This window comes from Callospermophilus lateralis, chromosome 9, assembly GCF_048772815.1.
Source record: "Callospermophilus lateralis isolate mCalLat2 chromosome 9, mCalLat2.hap1, whole genome shotgun sequence".
NCBI classification, from domain to species: Eukaryota; Metazoa; Chordata; class Mammalia; order Rodentia; family Sciuridae; genus Callospermophilus; species Callospermophilus lateralis.
This window is the reverse complement of record NC_135313.1, coordinates 1049691-1068472: the sequence shown is the minus strand read 5'-3', so window position 1 is coordinate 1068472 and position 18782 is coordinate 1049691. Positions and strand designations below refer to the sequence as shown.

The window sequence follows — 18782 nt, the reverse complement described above, 5'->3', positions numbered from 1 at the left end:
AGTGAACTAGGCCAGCAGGTGTGAAGCACAGCTGGCCCCTCCAGAGATGCGGTCTTTCCTCCTGTATGGTCCTCGGCCATGGCCTGCCGCCTCTGAAGCTTGAGTTCTTCACTCATAAAACAGGACAGGAATGCCGACCTCTGGGATGCGCAATGATCACACAAACAGCACTCAACATTCCAACATTGCAACATTCAAGTCTTTGGCATTTGTATTCGCCCAGGTAAACCCTCTTCACTATCCTTAGAAAGCCAACTATGGGCCAGGAAAGACCAAGCGGGTTCCTGTTCTAGTCCTGCCTGGAAGGATTCCTCTAACTGGAACCTTTAGTGCTTGGTTTAAAGGTAAATTGTGTGTGTGTGGGAAAGGGGAGAAACCCAGGCTTCTAGGGTCCCACCCCCCCTGTATCAATCTGAGGAATTTCCCAGGAGATCCATGCTTGGGTCACTGGCAACCCCCTCCAAGCCCAGGACCATAACTGTTGCTAACTGTCCTTCAAGGACCAGGACTGTGAAGGCCACTGACCACTCCTGGAGGCCCAAGAACAGTACCTTTGCTGACCACGCCCTATGGCCCAGGACTGGCTGCCTGATTTGATCCTCAAGACCGTCGAGCAGGCACTACCAGGGACTACAGGTGAGGAAGCGAGGCTCCAGGAAGGACCAGGACCCGAGCTGGGCAGGTCCAGGGGATCTTTGCTTCACAACACTGGAGATTCTGGAGCCTGGGCTGCTGCCTGGGGCCCCTTTTAGGCCCACTGGGGCAGGTGCCAGGCTCCTGTCACTTTTCAGGCTTGAAGGGGCAGGATGTGCATAGTGAAAACTGGCCCTGCAGGGACATGACAGCAGGCCTGTTCCCCAGCAGGTGGCCAACACGGGCTGCAGGTCTGCACTGGTCACGGGCCTGAACTACCCTGTTTCAGACCTGAAAACAGAGCTGTGTGCATGCTCCACTGTTCTTTGTCCCACTGGCTTACTGATCTGATGGGGTCCAGTTGATCTCTCTTCCAATCCTGCAATCCCACCTTGTGATGATTAGTCACTACGTGCCTTTTGTTCTTCTTGGATACTTCTGATTGAACCCAGGGGAGCTTCACCACTGAGCTACATCCCTAGACCTTTTTATTTTTTGAGACAAGCTCTCACTAAATTGCTCAGGCTGACCTCAAACTTGCTATCCTTCTGTCTCAGCTTCCAAGTCACTGGGTGTGGGAGGCCAATCTAGCACCTGACTCCCCTGCTGAAAGGTGTGGTATCCCACACACTGCTGGATAGCTCCTTCTTCAAGGGTGCAAGCAACTGTGTCTTCTTGCAGAACTCCACATCCCCCGGGATCCAATCACCTCACCTGTCCTTGTAACCCCACCCCCCTTGACCTTCATTGGATGGGATTTCCTAAGAATTGATTCCCCCAAGAAAAGCTCACTCCAAAGCCTGCGCTGTGGCTCACACTCTCTCTCTCTCTCCCTCTCCCCAGCCTCGGTGTAGTTCCTCACTCTCCAGTTTGGAGAGCTTGAGGCCACGGGCAGAGGAGCCGTCCCAGTGCTTGGTTTAAAGGTAAATTGTGTGTTTGTATTTTATTTCTAACGCCTGGAGAATTTCCCGAGTGACCTTAAATTAGCCATCTGTGCTGGACGCAGACGGCAACTGGGATTACAGTCATGTGCCACCACATCTATCTTACCTTCCCTGCTGCCCTAGACTGGGGCTGCTTTGAGCACACAGCAGTGAGAGAGCTTTTTAAATGCAAACATGCAGTCTCCCTTCATCCTCAAGTCCCATTTCTCACCTCTGGACCACAAAAGAGCCCTGGGCCTAGTAGACAGGCCCTCCCTGGAGGATGCAGCTGCAGTGGTCCTCTACACATGCCACCCCCCTCATCTCATTCCTTGGGCAAGCAGGGGTCTTAAAACACTGCCACCAATAGCAATGCTCCTCTCCTAGCGTGGGCTGGACTTGGTAACTTGCTTCCAATGATGCCATGTGGGAAGGATGGAATATGCCACCTGGGATGGACCATTCAACACACTTCAGACTCCACTTTCCCTTTCTATTGGATTTTCTGCTCTGGAAGAACTGGAGGCCATGTTGTAAGGACGCTCCAGAAGCCTCCTGGGCATCCAGATGGTGGGAAGCAGGGCTTCAGGTGACTCTGGAATGGACCCTCCAGCTGTAGCCATGCCCTCCCTCAGAGGAGGTCAGCTCTGGCCTGACATTTGATTTTCTTCCTGAGAGATCCTGAGCCAGAACTATTTATATTACCAAATTCCTGACAGAAGCTGTGATAATGTTGGCAGTTCTAAGCCACTAAGTACTGGGGTAACTTGTTAGGCAGTTGTATGTAGTTAATACAGAAGGCCTGCAAGTCTGTTTTGCTACAATGAAAGCTGCAACTCAAAATTACTCCAACAGTAAGACTGAATCAATGGTACCACATGCCCAGGAGCCCAGGTGAGATAACTCTGGCCCTGATCAGCCTAGGGCTCAGCAGAACTGCCAGCGGCCAGCTCGTCCTTTCTGCTCCAGGTCTTCAGCAGCATGCTCTTTGCCCTCCGGCTCAGCTCTGTGTGGTTGCTAGCTACTGTGACAGTTCCTGGCACTCCATCCACATGAGCTGGCATCTGTGGGCAGGAGAGGATGTATGCCTTGTGTCTTCTGTGGACCGGGCAGAGACCTCCCTGGCAGCCCCCAGACTACTTGTGCCTTACTGCCAACCTGGGGCACATGGTACTTTCTGAACTTCTGACCTTGGAGCTGGGAAGAGGTCAAACTCCCCAGGCGACTTAGCTGCCAGAAACCAAACAACTGAAACCAGTGTTCTTGTGGGCAGAGGTGACAGAAGCTGTGCCATTTATGACAAAAAGGGTTGTACCTTCAGTGCAGTACTAAATAAATATCTCAGTCCAGAGCCCATAGATTTGGGAACAAGAACCAGCTGCCTCCATACTCCTTCTTAACATCACTCCACGCTGCTTCCAACCCCTCCTGTTACCCCAGGAGCCAGAGTCAGGGATGGGGGTGACCCAGGAAGGAGAGGAGGAAGCTCTCCAAATCAGCTGAGGGCACACCTCTGCACTCTGGGACAGTGGACAGGACCATGGGGCATAAATTGTAAAATGCAAGCAGACCGGAATTGTCCTGATGCCCCCTCTAGCTAAAAGAGAAGCAATGCTGGTCACTCACTCTTCCTGCAGGCCTGGGTTGCTACCTATCCAGCACCAGCTGTCTCCTGGCCCCTTCCAGATCTTGGGGATCTGGCTCTGGGCATAGGCCCAACCCTGGAAAGGTGTGGCCACAGGAAGCTGCTTGCTTTCCAGACGTTGTCAACATGGGTGAGTGGCACAGGAAGCCTCAGATGAGTCTGGATCCAGGCTGGTCCCAGTTCTGCTAGTCATGCAGGGTAAACCAGTTGCTCAGCACTTAGGACAGGGAAGAGATCTGTCTTCTACTCCTACAGGATCCCCAGGTGAAGCACAGCCCAGGTCCTTCCTGACTCCTTTTAGGTCTGGTGCAGCCACCAGCCAGCCAAAGAGTCACAACTGTCTTCTGTGCTGAATGAGCAAAAAGCATCCCAGACAGGGGTTGGGCTATGTGGTCACTTCCTTTTCTAGAATGTTCACAAGGAGATGAGTATCCTGGGCCTCAAACTATGGGGCTGGGGGCTGGCAAGGTCAAGGCAGCACAGCCTCCTGGCATACGAAGCACTAAGACAGGCCCTGTCCAGCCTCTCACTGGGAAGAGTCGCAGCTTTCACTGGCATCTGGGACTCCAAGGCAGACAGAAGCTAAGGGCAGGGGTCCTGGGCCAGGTTGTTTTCTCTTCCAGCACTAGGGACTTTTCTCACCTAACTGCAGAAAAAGAGCTTTGTTCTGACTACCTTTCAGATTCCAAGGCTGCGAAGACAAAATCTGAGCTGCACTATCACGAGTCTGACGGCTGCCACTAGAAGGATGGGCCGCTCCTCTTCTCCCCGACCGGACCCTACACTTGGGCTTCCGTCCTGGCAGTGGACACACAGGTCCTGCAGCACGGTCGTGAGCCCTGCCCTCACTTCCCCGCGGCAGTGAGCGGCCACGAGCGGTACCCGCGCGTCCAGGAGACCCGACGCCCGGCCGTCTGCGACCCACGGAGCACCGCGGCCGCTCCCGCGCCCCGGAACCCGGCGGCCCGCCCCAACCGCCTAGCCCGACGCCAAGCCCGGGCGGCGCCGGCGCCTCGGAGCGTACCCTCGGGCGCCGGCACCACCGGAGCCGGGCGCGGCCCGCCCAGGTAACGCCTCTCCGGCGCAGCGCCGGAAGGAGGGCGCCTGCTGGGAGCCGCGCGGGGCGCTGGGAGCTGCAGTCCGCGGCGCCGACTCGCCCCGGCCGCCCTCTCAGGTCCGCGGCGCTCCCGCCCCGTCCGGAGGGTGAAGGGGCCTCGGTCGGCGCGGTCCCAGCGCCCGCCGGCTCCGGGAGAAGGACGGCAGGGGCGACGGCGCAGCCTCGCGAGAGCCGGGCCCGGAAGCCCCGCGCGCTCAGAGTCCGCTCGCGCTCGCCAACGCTCGCGCGCGATTGGACCGCTGCGTCACCTGACCCGAGCGACGCGCCTGGTTGGCTGCGGCCGAGTTACCTGGCGACGGAGTGGAGGGCTTCGCGGCGGGGGCAGCGTCCGTAGGTCCCGCGGGCGAGGCAGGCGCGGAGCAGCGGCGGCAGCGGCGGCGGCCGGGTCCACAGGCTGCAGATGGGCGCTCAGGGCGCCGAAGATGCTGGCGGGCCGGGGCGAGGCGCCGGAGCCGGCGCGGGAGCTCTTCCGGGACGCGGCGTTCCCCGCCTCCGACTCGTCGCTCTTTTTCAACTTGTCCACACCGCTGGCCCAGTTTCGGGAGGACATCACGTGGAGGCGGCCCCAGGTGGGGCCCGGCCTGGGCGGGTCTCGGGCGGGTGCGGCGGGAGGCCGGCGCGCGCCTCGCAGCCCCTCAGGTGGGCTGGGAAGGAGCTGGGAGCGCCAGGACCCGGCGGGGCGCTGCCCCACCTGCGGAGCTGACCCACGGCGTGCTGCTCAGATGCACTCGGTGGAGAGTTTGCCCCGGGATGTTTGTACCACGACCAAATGAGACCCAGAGGCGAGACGTTAGCTGAATGAAATTGTTCCCATGTGCAGAAGGGAAAGGAAAGCATTGTTTGCAATTCTATTCCACCACATACTTATGGCCAAACGTAAGTCCCGCGTATGGCCACTCAGATCTCTCGCCCTCTTGGTTTGTTTCCACAGGCCCCGGCGTTTTGCACATGCATGCCAAGAGCCGATGCACATGAGAAGTTGGGATCGTTATAGACAACCACAGCATGTTGGAACAACCTAGGGAAGGGTGGCTGCTGTTCCACACATCCCAGGACTCTAGTGAATGTAGAACCAGGCTGCACTACACACTGCAGAGTGTGCAGACAAGTTTGGATCTCCTAGAATTTCCAAGTCTGTTGAACAGTTTGTCTGAGTTCAGCTGGAGAACTTGACCCTCAGGAGCAGGTTGTTGCTCGAGGCACAACAACAGATGAAATACCCAGCCCCTGTTTTTTTTTTCTCTGAAGAATCTATACCTGGCTTCCACTCCACATGCCTCTTCTGGCCACAAGCCTTCCTGTTCCATTGCTTGTGACTGCCGTTCTTAGGCTCTGAGGTCCCTTTGTGCCCTTGTGGAACGGCCAGATTAAGCCCATAAAGCAAAACCGTTGTAGAAGTTCAGTTTTGGATTTTGCCAACACTCCCACGCGATTGGGCTGCTGTAAGCGTCCCATAATCCCAGTGGCTTGGAGTCTGAGGCAGGAGGATCCCAAGTACAAAGCCAGCCTCAGCAACTTAGTGAGGACCTAAGCAATTCAGTGAGATCCTGTCTCTAAATAAAAATATTAAAAAAGGGCTGGGGATATGGCTCAGTGGTTGAGTGCCCCTGAGTTCAATCTCCAGTAACCCCCTCCCCCCCAAAAAAAGTGGGATTTAGGTGTGATGAGCCCCAGTAGAAAGTTTTTGATAAAGGAATGATTCTATGGAATTCTCTTTTAAGAAGTTCACTTGTAGGGGACTAGAGCAGAGGATGACAGGGTGGCATTAAAATGTATCTAATAGCTTTTTATTCTTTCATGGCAATTTTTAAAATATTGTAACTATCGAGTTCACATCTATTCATAATAATAACAGTATTCAACAAGAAAGAAGCAACACTGTGGGAAAAGAAGGAAGCTTACTGATACTCCTGGGCAGGAAGTGGACTGTTGAGGCGAGAGTGCCTGTGGCCCTTGCAGGACGCTCTGGTACACGGGCAGCAGAGGGCAAGGCTTGGGAATAGATGGACTTGAGGTTACTTTGGAGGGAGCTGGACAGGCCATAGTGACTGGTAAAGTTGAGGGTAACGGAGGAATCAAGAATGATTTCTCAACGTTTGGCCTGAGAAACTGGATTGGTGGTGGTCCAGGTGAGAGTCTGGGGTGCTCTGGAGTTGGGTTTACCCCCCATGTTCAGGTGGAGCTGTTAGGAAGAGCTGGGCTAGAGGCCTCCTTATGGGTATGGAGCAAAATTTGCAGCTGGTCCAGGGCATGGAAGAGCATGTGATGTGGGAGGATGGGTATCCGAGGGGAAAGGCTGAGCCCAAGGAGCGTGAAGGTGTTATGCATGGTGAAACAAGTGCCTGACCCAAGGCTGTGAGGGCAGTTGGACTGGAGGAGCGTGTGGACTGTGGGAGCCCAGAGGGCTTGCTGGCATGCCTTCAGGGGTTGGTGGTGTTACAAGTGACACTGTGGGGGTGACTTGGCGGAGGTGTTGGGAATATGACTGACAGTCTAGCAGGGCCTGTGTTGAGCATGAGGGAGGAACAACATAGTAGTGCTCCTGAGGGGGTCATTGGGAAGCAGCTGTGACGCCAAGGGACATGTTTTAAAGATGGTCTTCTCCCCGCCCACACCTGGGGTCGAAAAACTGAGCACATGGCAGGAGAGGTCAGGCCAGTGGCTTCTGGTGAAGCAGGAGGGAGGCCAACAGCTCAGGAGCATGGGCAGGGGCAGCATGGACATTGTGAGATACGAGGGGGGAGGGAGAATGTGGGATATGGAGCCTTGTGGGAAAGTGGTAAGTTTTCCAGCGTTTAGAGAACCCCATGCCATTATTAATTTATGAGGTGAAATTATTTTCTAAACCAGTATTTAGTTGTTTTGAGAAGGGGCATGGTTGAATTCAGCTAGAGTTGAAGATTTTGCCAAGAGGGTAGGTGGATAGAGATGGACACACCTGAGTTTGAACTGGACCCCTGAATCTGGATCTGAAGCCAGGAGGATTTGAAGGATAATGGCTAGGAGGAGCCAGCTCCCCCCACAATCCTCGTTTTGGGTGGGGAAACTCCAATGATCAGAAATGATCAGGCAGCATCTTTGTGTCCTTCCTAAAGACTGGCCATCAGGCATACACTAAGATTGGGTGATTTTCTTTATTTTAGGAAATTTGTGCCACGCCCCGGCTATTCCCAGATAACCCTTGGGAAGGACAGGTGAAGCAGGGGCTGTTGGGCGATTGCTGGTTCCTGTGTGCCTGCGCCGCCCTGCAGAAGAGTCGGCATCTCCTGGACCAGGTATGGGGCTCCCAGCCCAGGGTTGTGACCAAGCAGGCCCCTCTCTGCACAGGGAGCCCCTTCAGACACACAGCCCTGCGCAGTGCTTTCGTGGCTGTGCAGGAGGGTCAGTGGGAAGCTTGAGGGCTCCAAGCCTGCGACTATTGACCAGCATATCCCTCTCATGCAGGAGTGGGCCAGATCGGGGGTCTCTGCCCCGCTCTGAGATCTGAGCCCTGGTTCTCCATGTGGCCAGAGCCACGCTCTTGGGGTAAAAAGACATGGGCTAGCTCTTTTCATCACCTGGTAAAAAACATCTTTCCTTAGAGAGAGAAAGGTTTATTTTGGTCCCAGCTGCAGAGGTTCCAGCCCATGGTCAGCTGGCTCCATTGCTCTGGGCTGAGGCAAGGTAGAGCATCATGGTCGAAGGGTGTGGCAGATCCGAACTTCCTCAGTGCAGTCAGGAAGTGGACTGGGGAGGCCACCAAATACAGATCTCAGCAGGCAGACCCTCTGAGGAAGTCAGAGCCCTCCTGATGCAGTCACCTCTGCACACTGCTGTACTGGGGACCAGGCTCAACACGAGCCTTTGGGGAACCCTTCATACCCAAACCACAAAACCACACCAACCTGGCATGGGATAGGGTCAGCAGAAGGCATCTCTTTCCTGAACTCGTTGCTCTCTACCCCAACTCCTGTACTTGGGATAGAACCCCAGAATGTTCTGCCACTGAGCTATACCCCCTGCTCTTTTTATTTTTTATCCTGAGACAAGGCCTCACTAAGTTGACCAGGCTGGCCTCAACCTTACCACCCTCCTGCCTTGGCTTCCTGAGTCATTTGGGTTATAGGCCTGCACTACAATGCCCAGCTGATTTTCTTTTTTTAAAAAAACAGGTTTTAAATGTAAAAATGTGAAAGGTAATCAAAACTGTTCTGGCAGATACCACAGCGCAGAAGCCTGTGCAGATTTTCTTCTGTGTTCGCTATTTTAGGCGTGGCTCTTTGCTCAGGTTCTCAAATAGGGCAGGTGCACCCATGTGGAGCCCTGTCTGCCCTGGGCCAAAGCACATGGCTCTCATACCTCCTCTCCAGGAGGCCCTACTGGCTTTGACCTTTCTGTCAGAAGAGAGTGCTGACCCCATGGTCATCCTCTTCCCAGCCCCTGCGTGGTGGGGCCAGCACGTACAGGTCTGCCTGGTGCGGCCCTATGCTCCTATACCCCTGGGTGGGAATGGAGATCCCAGGGAACCAGGAGTGGGCGTGATGGGGCTGCTGGGCCCAGGGGACCTGCTGTGTGCAGCCAGTTCTGTCGATAGCTGAGTCGCTTGTACCTGCCAGAGTCAGTTGTTTTGGATTCAGGTTTTATACTTATTTGGGACTAAAATGTAATGGTTGACTTTTTTTAAAAAGTTTTGGAGGATATTGTGTTCCTGAATGCAATTCAAAAGTATTCAGATGGAAAGACTGTGCATGTTGTTTCTGGCGGTTGAGTTTGCTGTGAGCAGGGATGGACACTGGTGCAGGTCCACCAAGCCCTTGTGCTCTGCAGGCACCTGTGCTTGCTGGGCACCCTGTGGTCAAGATGCTGGGGGCTCCTAGTGCTGCTTGTCTCTCATGTTCTGCTTTTCCTCTCCCTGTGCACGCTAGGTCTTCCCTCCAGGACAGCCGAGCTGGTCCGACCAGACATACTGTGGCCTCTTCACCTGTCGAATTTGGCAGTTTGGACGATGGGAGGAGGTGACCATAGATGACCGTCTGCCTTGTCTTGCAGGGAGACTCTGCTTCTCCCGCTGCCAGAGAGAGGATGTGTTCTGGCTTCCCTTACTGGAAAAGGTCTATGCCAAGTAGGTGTGCTGTACTGAGCAGCAGGACCAGGCTGGACGTCCTGGCTTGTGACATCCATGCGTGGCTCTTTGCTCAGGGCCGCAGAGTGCCTGGCAACCTCAGGGTCTGGTAGCCAGGCCTGTGGGTCCAGAGGCAGGTGTTCTGCTCTGGGACCTGTGGCTGGCCCTTATCCTGCCCACTCTCTGCCTCCCCATCTCTCAGTCCAGGTGGGGTCGTCGCTCCGCAAGAAGGACAGACATGTCCTCCTTTTCATTTTCTCAGACCCAACAAGAAAGTATTTTTGCGTACTTGTCCTTGAACGTTCAGGAGCGGTGGCGTCTGCACAGTTGTTGGAGAGGAGCAAGCCACTTGGGTGGCAATACTCGCTTGTCACAGTCCTCTTTGCGAGTTTTGATTGCACAGCTTTCCCTCTTAGATCGTGGATAGCAACTTGCTGAAGGAGCTGACCCATAGGCAGGCATTTGAAAGGGCTGGCCAGGGACCTCACTGACCTTTGCGTATGGGGTGTGAGCTCCAGGGACGAGGCGTTGGCGTCTCTGCACCATTCTCGTTTGACACTTCGCCCACACTAGAGGCCCGAAGGTGTCTGAGCATGGCAGAAGCTGCTGGGACACAGTTGATGGGCATTTGCAGGAGAGACCAAGCCCAGACTTGGTGACGGCTACAGTGAGAGGCTTGATGGGAGTGGAGACTGGAAGAGGAGAGGCCTGCTGAGGCTCACTCCACGACACTGTCATCCCCTAGGGTCCACGGGTCCTATGAACACCTGTGGGCAGGGCAGGTGGCAGATGCCCTGGTGGACTTAACTGGTGGCCTGGCAGAGAGGTGGAGCCTGAAGGACTTAGCAGGAACCAGTGGCCAGCAAGACAGACCCTGTGGCTGGGAGCACAGGACGTGTCGGCAGCTGCTCCGCTTGAAGGACCAGTGTCTGATCAGCTGCTCCGTTCTCAGTCCCCGAGCTGGTAAGGCTGTGGCCGCAGGCGCTCCCTGCCTACCTGATGCCTGTTGGTGCTCTGCCCCTTCTCCAGAGAGAGGTCCCCTCTTCCCTCGACCAGTCCTTTCAGTAGAGCATGGCAGGACCCACGTGGCTGTGTCCTGCAGAGAGTCTAGGAAGCAGGTGGCAGGCAGTCGAGGCTGGTCACATTCTTCATCCACCCAACTGGCGACCCTGCAAAATCCAGACCCCGTTTCTGTTTTAGTGAAATGTATCAAGGCTCATTAGGGAAGTTGGTACAGAAGAGGTCAGCGACGTGTAGTCACCTGTGATTAGGGAAGTTGGTATAGAAGAGGTCAGCGACATGTAGTCACCTGTGATTAGGGAAGTTGGTATAGAAGAGGTCAGCGACATGTAGTCACCTGTGATTAGGGAAGTTGGTATAGAAGAGGTCAGCGACATGTAGTCACCTGTGATTAGGGAAGTTGGTATAGAAGATGTCAGCGACGTGTAGTCACCTGTGACTTTTTCGGGTACTTTGTTTTTTCATAAATGTCTTCATGTTTTGTCTTCTAGTTGGTTTGGGTTTTTTTTTTTTTTTTTTTTTTTTGGTATCAAGGATTGAACTCTGGCACTCAGCTTCTGGGATCGCTGGCTTGTGCCGCCCCAGCCCCTGCTCTGCTGTTTTGTGTGCCTTTCTAAGCTGTTATGTGAATGTTGCAGGGTTTTGTTTTGTTAATGGATTTGCCAAGATTTTCTTTATACTTCTTCTAATGTGGGATGTTTGAGTCCTTTTGTTTGTCATAAATGATACTCCAGTGAACATCTCTATAATTTCTACTTACATGTAAGGTTTTGGTTTTTTTTTTAATATTTATTTTTTAGTTGTAGTTGGACACATACCTTTATTTTATTTATTTATTTTTATGTGATGCTGAGCATCAAACCCAGGGCCTTGCATGTGCTCTGAGGGCTGAGCCCCCGCCCCACGTGTAGAATTAGTTTTGATAATGATTTTGGTTAAAAACATGAACATGAGTGTGGACTGAAGCATGCAGGCAGCCTCGCGGACCCTGCCAGGCAGTGTCTGGGGTTGGTCAGGTGCTGGTCTGGGTCCCAGGACTCCCTCGGAGCCAGCAGCTCCCTGGAGTTGTTGACTTGGGCCCGCCCCAGTGTGGTCAGGCTAATTCCTAGCACTTATGGCTTTGCCCCCTGCCCCCAGCTCCCATAGAGAATGGCTGGAGCCCACTGAAGTGTCAAGGGCTGGGGACAAGAGGGACACCAGAGTGGCAACTGTGGTGCCCTAGGTGAAGCCCTGAGGTAGTTCCAGGAGCTCACTTTGCTCTTTCTGGCCCACTGCCCTGCCTCCTGCATGTCAGCGTCCATGTGTCCCGAGGTATCACCAGGTGAGCCCTCGCCTGGCAGCCAGTCCTCCCTGTTACCTCTGGTCTGAATGACCCTGCCTCCAGCTGACTTTGCCCCAACGGGTCTCTTGGTTCTGGGCGGTTGCCGGCTGGTCAGTGGCAGTGAAAGCAGCTAGGTCCTTCCCTGACATGTGGTGGCTGCCGAGGTCTGGGACAGGAATGGCTTGCACAAGAAGCCAGGGCCCACCTTGGCTCTTTGCATGGCACAGTGTGCTGCTGGAGACTCCTGAGCTAACTGACCTGCAGTCAAGAATGACGCTCTGTGGTCCTGGGCCCTGGGGCCTCCTGGTAGCCAGGCTGGAACATCCTGGCAGGGTGACGGAGACCCATGTGTTCTCCCCCGTGGGGACTCTGTTCTGTACCTGGGCTCTGCCTCACACAGGTGCCAGGGACCTGGGGGCATTCCATGCCTTCATCGTCTCAGATCTGCGGGAACTCCGGGGACGAGCTGGCCAGGGCATCCTGCTGCTGCGGATCCTGAACCCCTGGGGCCGGCACTGCTGGCAGGGACTCTGGAGAGAGGGGTGAGTGCCAGGAGCAGGGCCCTGAGACCCTGTGGTCCCCGGCCTTCTGACCTGTGCCTTAGTGAGTCCAGCTGTCAGGTCAGTGTTCGTGTCTGCAGGGCCACTTGGCGGCACCTCGTGCACTGCTATGTTCAGGGCCTCGGGCAGTTCTTGGGAGGTGTGGGACCACCGTGACCCTAGGTCTTGGGGGAACCTGCAGACCCCGGAACAGGAACTTGGTTTGAAGACCCAGCTAAGCCAGGATCCCCTGGAAGCCTGGAGCTGCAGGTGGTGGTGGACTCCCAGCCAGAGTGCATGCAGCAGCTCCACCTGAGACCACAGGGCAGGTGCCGTTCTGGGTGTGGTGACCGGGAAGCCAGTCCAGAGGCAAGAAGCACCTCTGGGGAAGGAGAGAGGCTCCCGCGAGTGCTGCCATGGGGAGGCCCCTCATCTCAGGATGCCTCTCGACACGGGAGGAGGCCCAGCAGCAGGACCACGGGTGCTGGAAGGGGGGACTCTCGGGCCCCCAGCTGCTGCTGCCAGCTCTTGGGAGCAGCTTTCCTGAGGGAGGCTCCTTACAGGGGTGAAGGGTGGAGCCAGGTGGAGCCAGCTGAGGGGGCCGAGCTGCTGTCCCAGCTCCAGGACGGGGAGTTCTGGGTGGAGGAAGAGGAGTTCCTCAGGGAATTTGAGGAGGTCACCATTGGCTACCCAGTCACAGAGGCCGGCCACCTGCAGAGTCTCTACACAGGTAGGGCAGCAGGAGAGTGGGTCCCACATGGGCACCCTGGGCAGAGCTCGTGCCCAGGCCCCACCCGTGCATCCTGGGAACTGGAGGAGGTTGAGGCCTGCCCGCATGGCCCGGGGTACAGCAGGGCTGTCCCAGAGCTGATGTGGATGCTCTCCTGCTAGAGAAGACGCTGTGCCACACGCAGGCGCTGCCTGGTGCCTGGGTCGTGGGGCAGTCAGCTGGAGGTTGCCGGAACAACAGCTGCTTTCCCTGCAACCCCAAGTACTGGCTGAGGCTCTCGGAACCCAGCGAGCTGTGTGTGGCTGTTCTGCAGAAACCCAGGAAGCACCCAGCAGGCAGGGCCCGGGCTCTGGTGGGCCGTGGCCCTGCCCCATCAAGCCTCCTGGGCAAGGACCACCAGGTCAAGGACTACCAGGCCGTGGGCCTGCACATCTGGAAGGTAACTGTCACCCCGCCCACCCCCCGCAGTGGCCATGGGGACCAGGCCTGCTTTTGGCACTCTGCCAGGGGCCCTGTCTCTCTCCTCCTTGGGCTGCCATGCCATGGGCCCAGCTGAACGGAGGCCCTCCAGCTCTGCCCTGTGCCTCACTGGCCAGAGAAGGACAGGGCAACAGCCAGAGGTGGGGGCCACAGGAGCTGCCCACCGGCCCTGCTCTCGGCCCTGCTCTCGGCACAGTGAGCGGACCACTGGGAGAGCAGCTGCTTCCGTCCTCCAGACGTCCCTCTGACTCCTACTCGGTCCTTCCCCTGCTTTGTGGGGATTGTGGGGATCTTTGACCTCTTGGGACTGTTCTGAGGCTTTTGTCACACTCAGTCACGAGATCATAAACTGGCTATTTCCTGGAAGACTGGCTGGGCTGGGAGCTGCTGCCCGTCTGCCTGCCCAGTGGCTGTGTCCTCATGGGCTGGGAGCTGACGCTGCCCTTTGTGGGCAGGCCTGCATTATGGTTCCCTCCTCTTAGGAAGGAGGGCCTGAGCCCTTTCCCGTGGTCCCCCAGCTATGCTGGCCAGAGGCCTTGGGGGCACAGCCCTGTGTAGATTTGTTTTCTTCTTGACCCTGGTGACAGGGCTCTGGGAAGCCTTGGGTCTGGCTTTTCCAGTTGGCCCTTGAGAGGATGAGGGTGCTGGTGGACTTTCACCTGCTAGCTTGAGAGGCCTTCCTGCTGAGCAGGGGCGGAGAGCTGGGTGCTGGCGCTCTCCCGCTGCCCTCTGCCTGCCCTCTGCAGGTGGAGAAACGGCGGGTCAGCCTGCCCAGAATCCTGTCCACACCCCCTGTGGCTGGCACTGTGTGTCACGCATATGACCGAGAGGTCCATCTACACTGTGAGCTCTCCCCTGGCTACTACCTGGCTGTCCCCAGCACCTTCCTGAAGGACATGCCAGGGCAGTTCCTGCTCCGAGTTTTCTCCACAGGCAAAGTCTCCCTCAGGTGAGGAGCCAGTGGCAGCTGTGAGCAAGGGCTCATCCGGGGATGGGACTCTGGTGGCTGCCCTGGGTGGGCACATTCCTCAGACAGGCTGCCAGCACCCTCCTCCGCTCGTCCCTCCACAGTGCTGTCAGGCCAGCAGCCAAGGGCGCCTCCCCTGGGGCAGCCCTGCCCTCCGGCGAGTGGGAGACCCTGCAGCTGCGGGGCTGCTGGAGAGCAGGCCGGACAGCAGGGGGCAGCAGGAACTTCGCCTCCTACCTCTGCAACCCCTGCCTCCCTTTCTCGGTCCCTGAGGGCTCCGGTCCCCGCTGCATCCGAATCACCCTGCACCAGCACTGCCCGCTCAGTGACAGCCAGCTGCATCCCATTGGCTTTCATGTCTTCCAGGTGGGCTCCTCAGCAAGGGACAGGTACGGGGAGGCCCAGGCAACCCATATCTGTCCCATGTTGGCCAGTAATCAGCTGCCTGGGAGGCAGAGCCTGGCCTCAGTTGGGCACATCAGCCCAGCTGGCTGGTCTCATGGGAGGCTGGTCTCTAGGTTTCTAAGGCTGTATTTGCTGGAGTCAGCTCAGATGGCCCATGGCCACTCACCCTGGCTCGGAACATCTGTGTCCTGAGGTCATTTCTCCCCAGAGCATGCCCACTACCCCAGGATCCTGGACCTGGAGGCTGCTCAGGGGATTCTGGGCAGATGCCCAGCCTCACCATGGATTTGGCCCCAGCAAGCAATTTCAGAGAAGCCCTACCCACTGGTGCAACAGGGAGTGAACACACCCAGGAGCCACCCAGGTCATACCACCTGCCCCTCCCATGTCACTGAGCACCCTGGGTGGGACTGCAAGAGCTGCTCCCCAGTGGGGGGCAGTGGAAGTCAGAGCAGCCATGGCCTGGTCTGGAAGAAGGGCTGTGTGGGGCCAGAGGAGCAGACAGTGGGGTGAGCTGCTCCCGCAGCCAGCAGGCAGAGGAGAGGTGGGGTGCCCTCAGGGAGGCCAGCAGCCTGAGGGTGCCCCTGGGGCTACCGGAGCCTGCAGCTGGGGTCAGCCCTGCACAGGTGAGACAGGAAGGAGGCAGTCGGGCAAAGTGGTAGTCGCCCCAGTCATTCCAGAGGGCAGCGTAATCAGTCCAGGTCAGCCATGGGAGGGGTAGGGTCAGGAAGCAGAGGTCATGTCAAGGGACCTCGCCATGGGCCATTCTGGTGACACTGTGCTCATGCTTAGCCACTCCTGCAGGTGGAGGTGGCTCAGGCTCCTGCCAGGGAAGGGCTGATCAGACCTCACCCGGTGCCTTCCTCAGCCCGCTCTGTCCTGCCCCTTCTGTAGCCAGCCAGGGGAGGCACACTTAGCAGGTCTGGAGGGGGAGGGGGAGGGGGAGTTCAGGTCTCAGGGTCACAGGCCCTGAGTTCTGTGGGGACAGTTCTGGGGCTCCCAGCCCACATGGGGCTGTGCTTGTTCTGGGAGGACAATGGCTGAGGATGTCCTGGGCTATAGCTTGTGGGAACACATGGCCTGGCATGCAGTGACCAAGAGAAGAGAGAGGGATTTATGGTAAGAGGGTCGGTGCCTCCCTCAGAGGAGCCACTGAGCCCAGAGAGCTGAGGAAGACACTAGACCTTGCCCGGTGCTGCATGCTGTGTGGGCCACCAGGAAGGAGCTCAGACCAAAGTGCCAGTGCCCAGGGGCTGCTGGCCAGAGCACTCTGGGTTGGGGTCTGGGCGGTGGTACATGCCTAGCGCAGAGCTGATCTGAGGTTCCTGGGCTTGGTGCCACTGCCAGGGCCTTCTGGCAAGGGTGGTCCAACCTCAGTGGGAGGGAGGTTCAGTGGGTGGGCCTGGCACTTGCTCCCCAGAAAAGGGGTGCATGTGAATCAGGAGGGCCAGGCATCGGCATCTTGGGATCCAGCAGACTCCAGCTGCTGCTGCCTGGGCAGTGCCCCCATCCATACAGCCGCCTCAGGCTGAGCCCTGCACCCTCCAGGTCCCTGCAGGTGGCGAGAGGCAGGGCACAGGCCCCCTGCTGCTCCAGGAGCCATTGCTGAGCTGTGTGCCACATCGCTATGCCCAGGAGGTGAGCCGGCTCTGCCTGCTGTCTGCGGGCACCTACAGGGTCGTGCCCTCCACCTACTGGCCTGACACCGAGGGCTCCTTCACGGTGACCATAGCAACCAGAGTGGACAGGTGTGGCTCTGGGCCTTGGGATGACCAGCAGGTGGTCTTGGCCCTGAGCACTCAGCAGCCTTCCCTGTCTGGTTCTCTGTTGACCCAAGGCAGGAATGGGCCTGCTTGCCTGGCTGAGCTGGGAGGAGGGTCTGGTGAGGGGCCAGCCAGGAGCAGGTGGCCCCCGGTGAGCTGCCCTCTCTCCACAGGCGGTCCATTCACAGCCAGGAGATGCTGGGCCAGGTCCTCCAGGAGGTGCGTGCAGCCCCTGCCTGCAGCCCCCAGCAGCCTTGCATCCCAGTGCCTTGGCCCCTCCCAGCTGCCTCGCTCAGTGGCCTCTGCTACCCTAAGAGTCACAGGGCAGAGCTTGCAGGGACTTGGTGGCTGGGCTGTCACAGTCCCTAGGGGCATGGGGGGGGGGGCTGGAGCAGCTCTGAGCCCACCTTTCCTCCCTCTTGCAGGTGTCCCTCACTGCAGTGATGAAGGCCTAGTCGGGCTCCCACGTGGCAGATCTGGGGCTGCAGCTGGGCCGAGCCTTGACCTGCCTCAGCTCTGCAGGGCGGCCACGGCTTGGGTCCCAAGTGAGGTGCTCTGTCCTGGAGAGAGGAAGTCTTGGGGTGGCACAGGTGCTCAGGAGGGTCAGGGACTCCTGTGGTGTCTGTCCCGTGCCCAAGACCCCAGGGTCCCTCCCACGTGGTCCTGCCGACTCCAGGCGGGCACGTGTTGTAACAGGTGTTGCTGAGAGCTACTTATTACTTGAAGTATTTTTTAGGACATGACTTTATAAATAAACATGAGCAGTTTGTGGGTTGGTCTTGTTTCATGAGGCTCAAGCCTGAAGAGGCTGCAGGAAGGAGTGTGGATGGGTGCTGAGATGGGGTGAGGGCCACATGGACTCTGGGGATGGGCAAGGCTGACCTGGAGGTGGTGTCCGGGAGGAAAGGAGTGTGGAGGGGCAGGCGCGGGTGGGCCCCAGGACAGGAGGCAGAGGGCTCCTTTGGAGGAGACGGAGGCTCAGGGTGGAGCCTTCTGAGGGAACAGAAGCTCCAGAGGAGAGGGACAGGTGCAGGTGCAGCCTGAGGCTGATGGCCACCAAAGACCCTGGGGACAGACGTGGGCTCCTCTGTGCGGAGCCACGGCTGGATGTCTGTCCCCAGTGTCTTGCTGGCTGTCAGCCTCGGGCAGCGCCTGCACCTGGCCCTGACGTGGCTCTGCTGTCAGCCAGAACCCATCTTCGAGGTATCTGGGTTCCTCGCTGGGTCTCAGCCCCCCGTCTTCCCCCCGCTGCACACCCCACATGTCAGGGAGGGCTGGGGGTATTGCTGTTCGGGTGCTGGAAGGGGTCAGCTGTCCCCAGTTCTTCTACCTGTGTCCCTCTGACTGGGAGGCCCTGAGAGTCTGCTGTCCTAGCAGTTCTCAGTAGAGGCTGCCCAGGGATGGGCCTGTGGCCCTTGTCCTGGCCGCCTCTGTCACTCCCACGCCAACCTCTGTCACCCCATCCCGTCCTTACCCTCCAGCAGCAGGGGAGGGTTCTGTGTCTTGGGGCACCATCCCCGTTGGCAGGATCTGGCCCAGGGTCTGCGTCCCTTGGCACTCCATCCCAGCTCCCCCTGCTGCAGCAGCGTGAACTGGCTCAGGCCTTTTCTTCTTCAAACCCAGCTCTCCTGAGTCCACCAGCTTCTGTGCTGACCTTGAGGAACTGGGCCACCCGGGGAGCAGGTTCTCGGGGGCAGGAGTGAGGGACTGACCACCAGAGCATCCCTCAGGGTGCTGTGCTGGTTCGGCTGGAGAGCAGCCTGTGCTGTGATGGCAGCCTGCGCCCTGAGCCTGCGGGTCTCCCACAGAGACAGGGAGGCCCTGGGCTCTTCAGCTCCGAGGCAGCATTGCCCACCTAGGAACCTGATTCCAGCAGGTGTAAGGTGACGGGAAGGCAGCCATCAGAGGGGCCAGCAGGGACAGGGGAGGTGGCTGGCACTGTCACCTGCCTTCCTAGGTGTCCTCTCAGGGATGACCAGGACCTCAGGAGGCAGGCCCTGTCCTAGGTCTCAGCTCTGCTGCCCACTCTCTTAGCTGGTGTGCACAGGAGAGGGGTGGCTTCCTGCATCCCCCAGGCCAGACCTGCCCCTGTACAGCCAGCTGCACGGGTCCAGTGGGGTGGAGACCATCCATGGACA

The 18782-nt window shown here is 57.8% G+C and overlaps 1 protein-coding gene across 6 annotated transcripts; it reads left to right on the top strand.

Annotated features, from left to right (window-relative positions):
* The first annotated feature begins 4588 nt into the window (after positions 1 to 4588).
* Capn10 (calpain 10) lies at positions 4589 to 17413 on the top strand. Of its 6 annotated transcripts, none has more exons than XM_076866486.2 (12): positions 4589 to 4887; positions 7462 to 7593; positions 9223 to 9419; positions 10165 to 10382; positions 12161 to 12302; positions 12863 to 13029; positions 13191 to 13468; positions 14256 to 14458; positions 14581 to 14842; positions 16430 to 16519; positions 16818 to 16863; positions 17070 to 17413. In XM_076866486.2, the coding sequence occupies exons 1-12, from the start codon at positions 4741 to 4743 to the stop codon at positions 17348 to 17350; spliced, it is 2163 nt and encodes a 720-aa protein (XP_076722601.2). In that variant the 5' UTR covers positions 4589 to 4740; the 3' UTR covers positions 17351 to 17413. The 6 variants fall into 6 exon arrangements, with proteins under 6 accessions (XP_076722601.2, XP_076722602.1, XP_076722604.2 ...); XM_076866487.2 differs by having other exon boundaries at positions 16430 to 16629; positions 17070 to 17178; XM_076866489.2 differs by lacking the exon at positions 17070 to 17413 and adding an exon at positions 15109 to 15245 and having other exon boundaries at positions 16818 to 16866.
* Positions 17414 to 18782: the final 1369 nt, after the last annotated feature.

Excerpts from the sequence above, each read along its gene's own strand:
- Capn10 (XM_076866486.2), top strand. The coding sequence starts at position 4,741 with ATGCTGGCGGGCCGGGGCGAGGCGCCGGAGCCGGCGCGGGAGCTCTTC. Across the intron at positions 10,383-12,160 it reads CGTTCTCAGTCCCCGAGCTG|GTGCCAGGGACCTGGGGGCA; the intron begins GTAAGGCTGTGG and ends TGCCTCACACAG. Across the intron at positions 13,030-13,190 it reads CCTGCAGAGTCTCTACACAG|AGAAGACGCTGTGCCACACG; the intron begins GTAGGGCAGCAG and ends CTCTCCTGCTAG.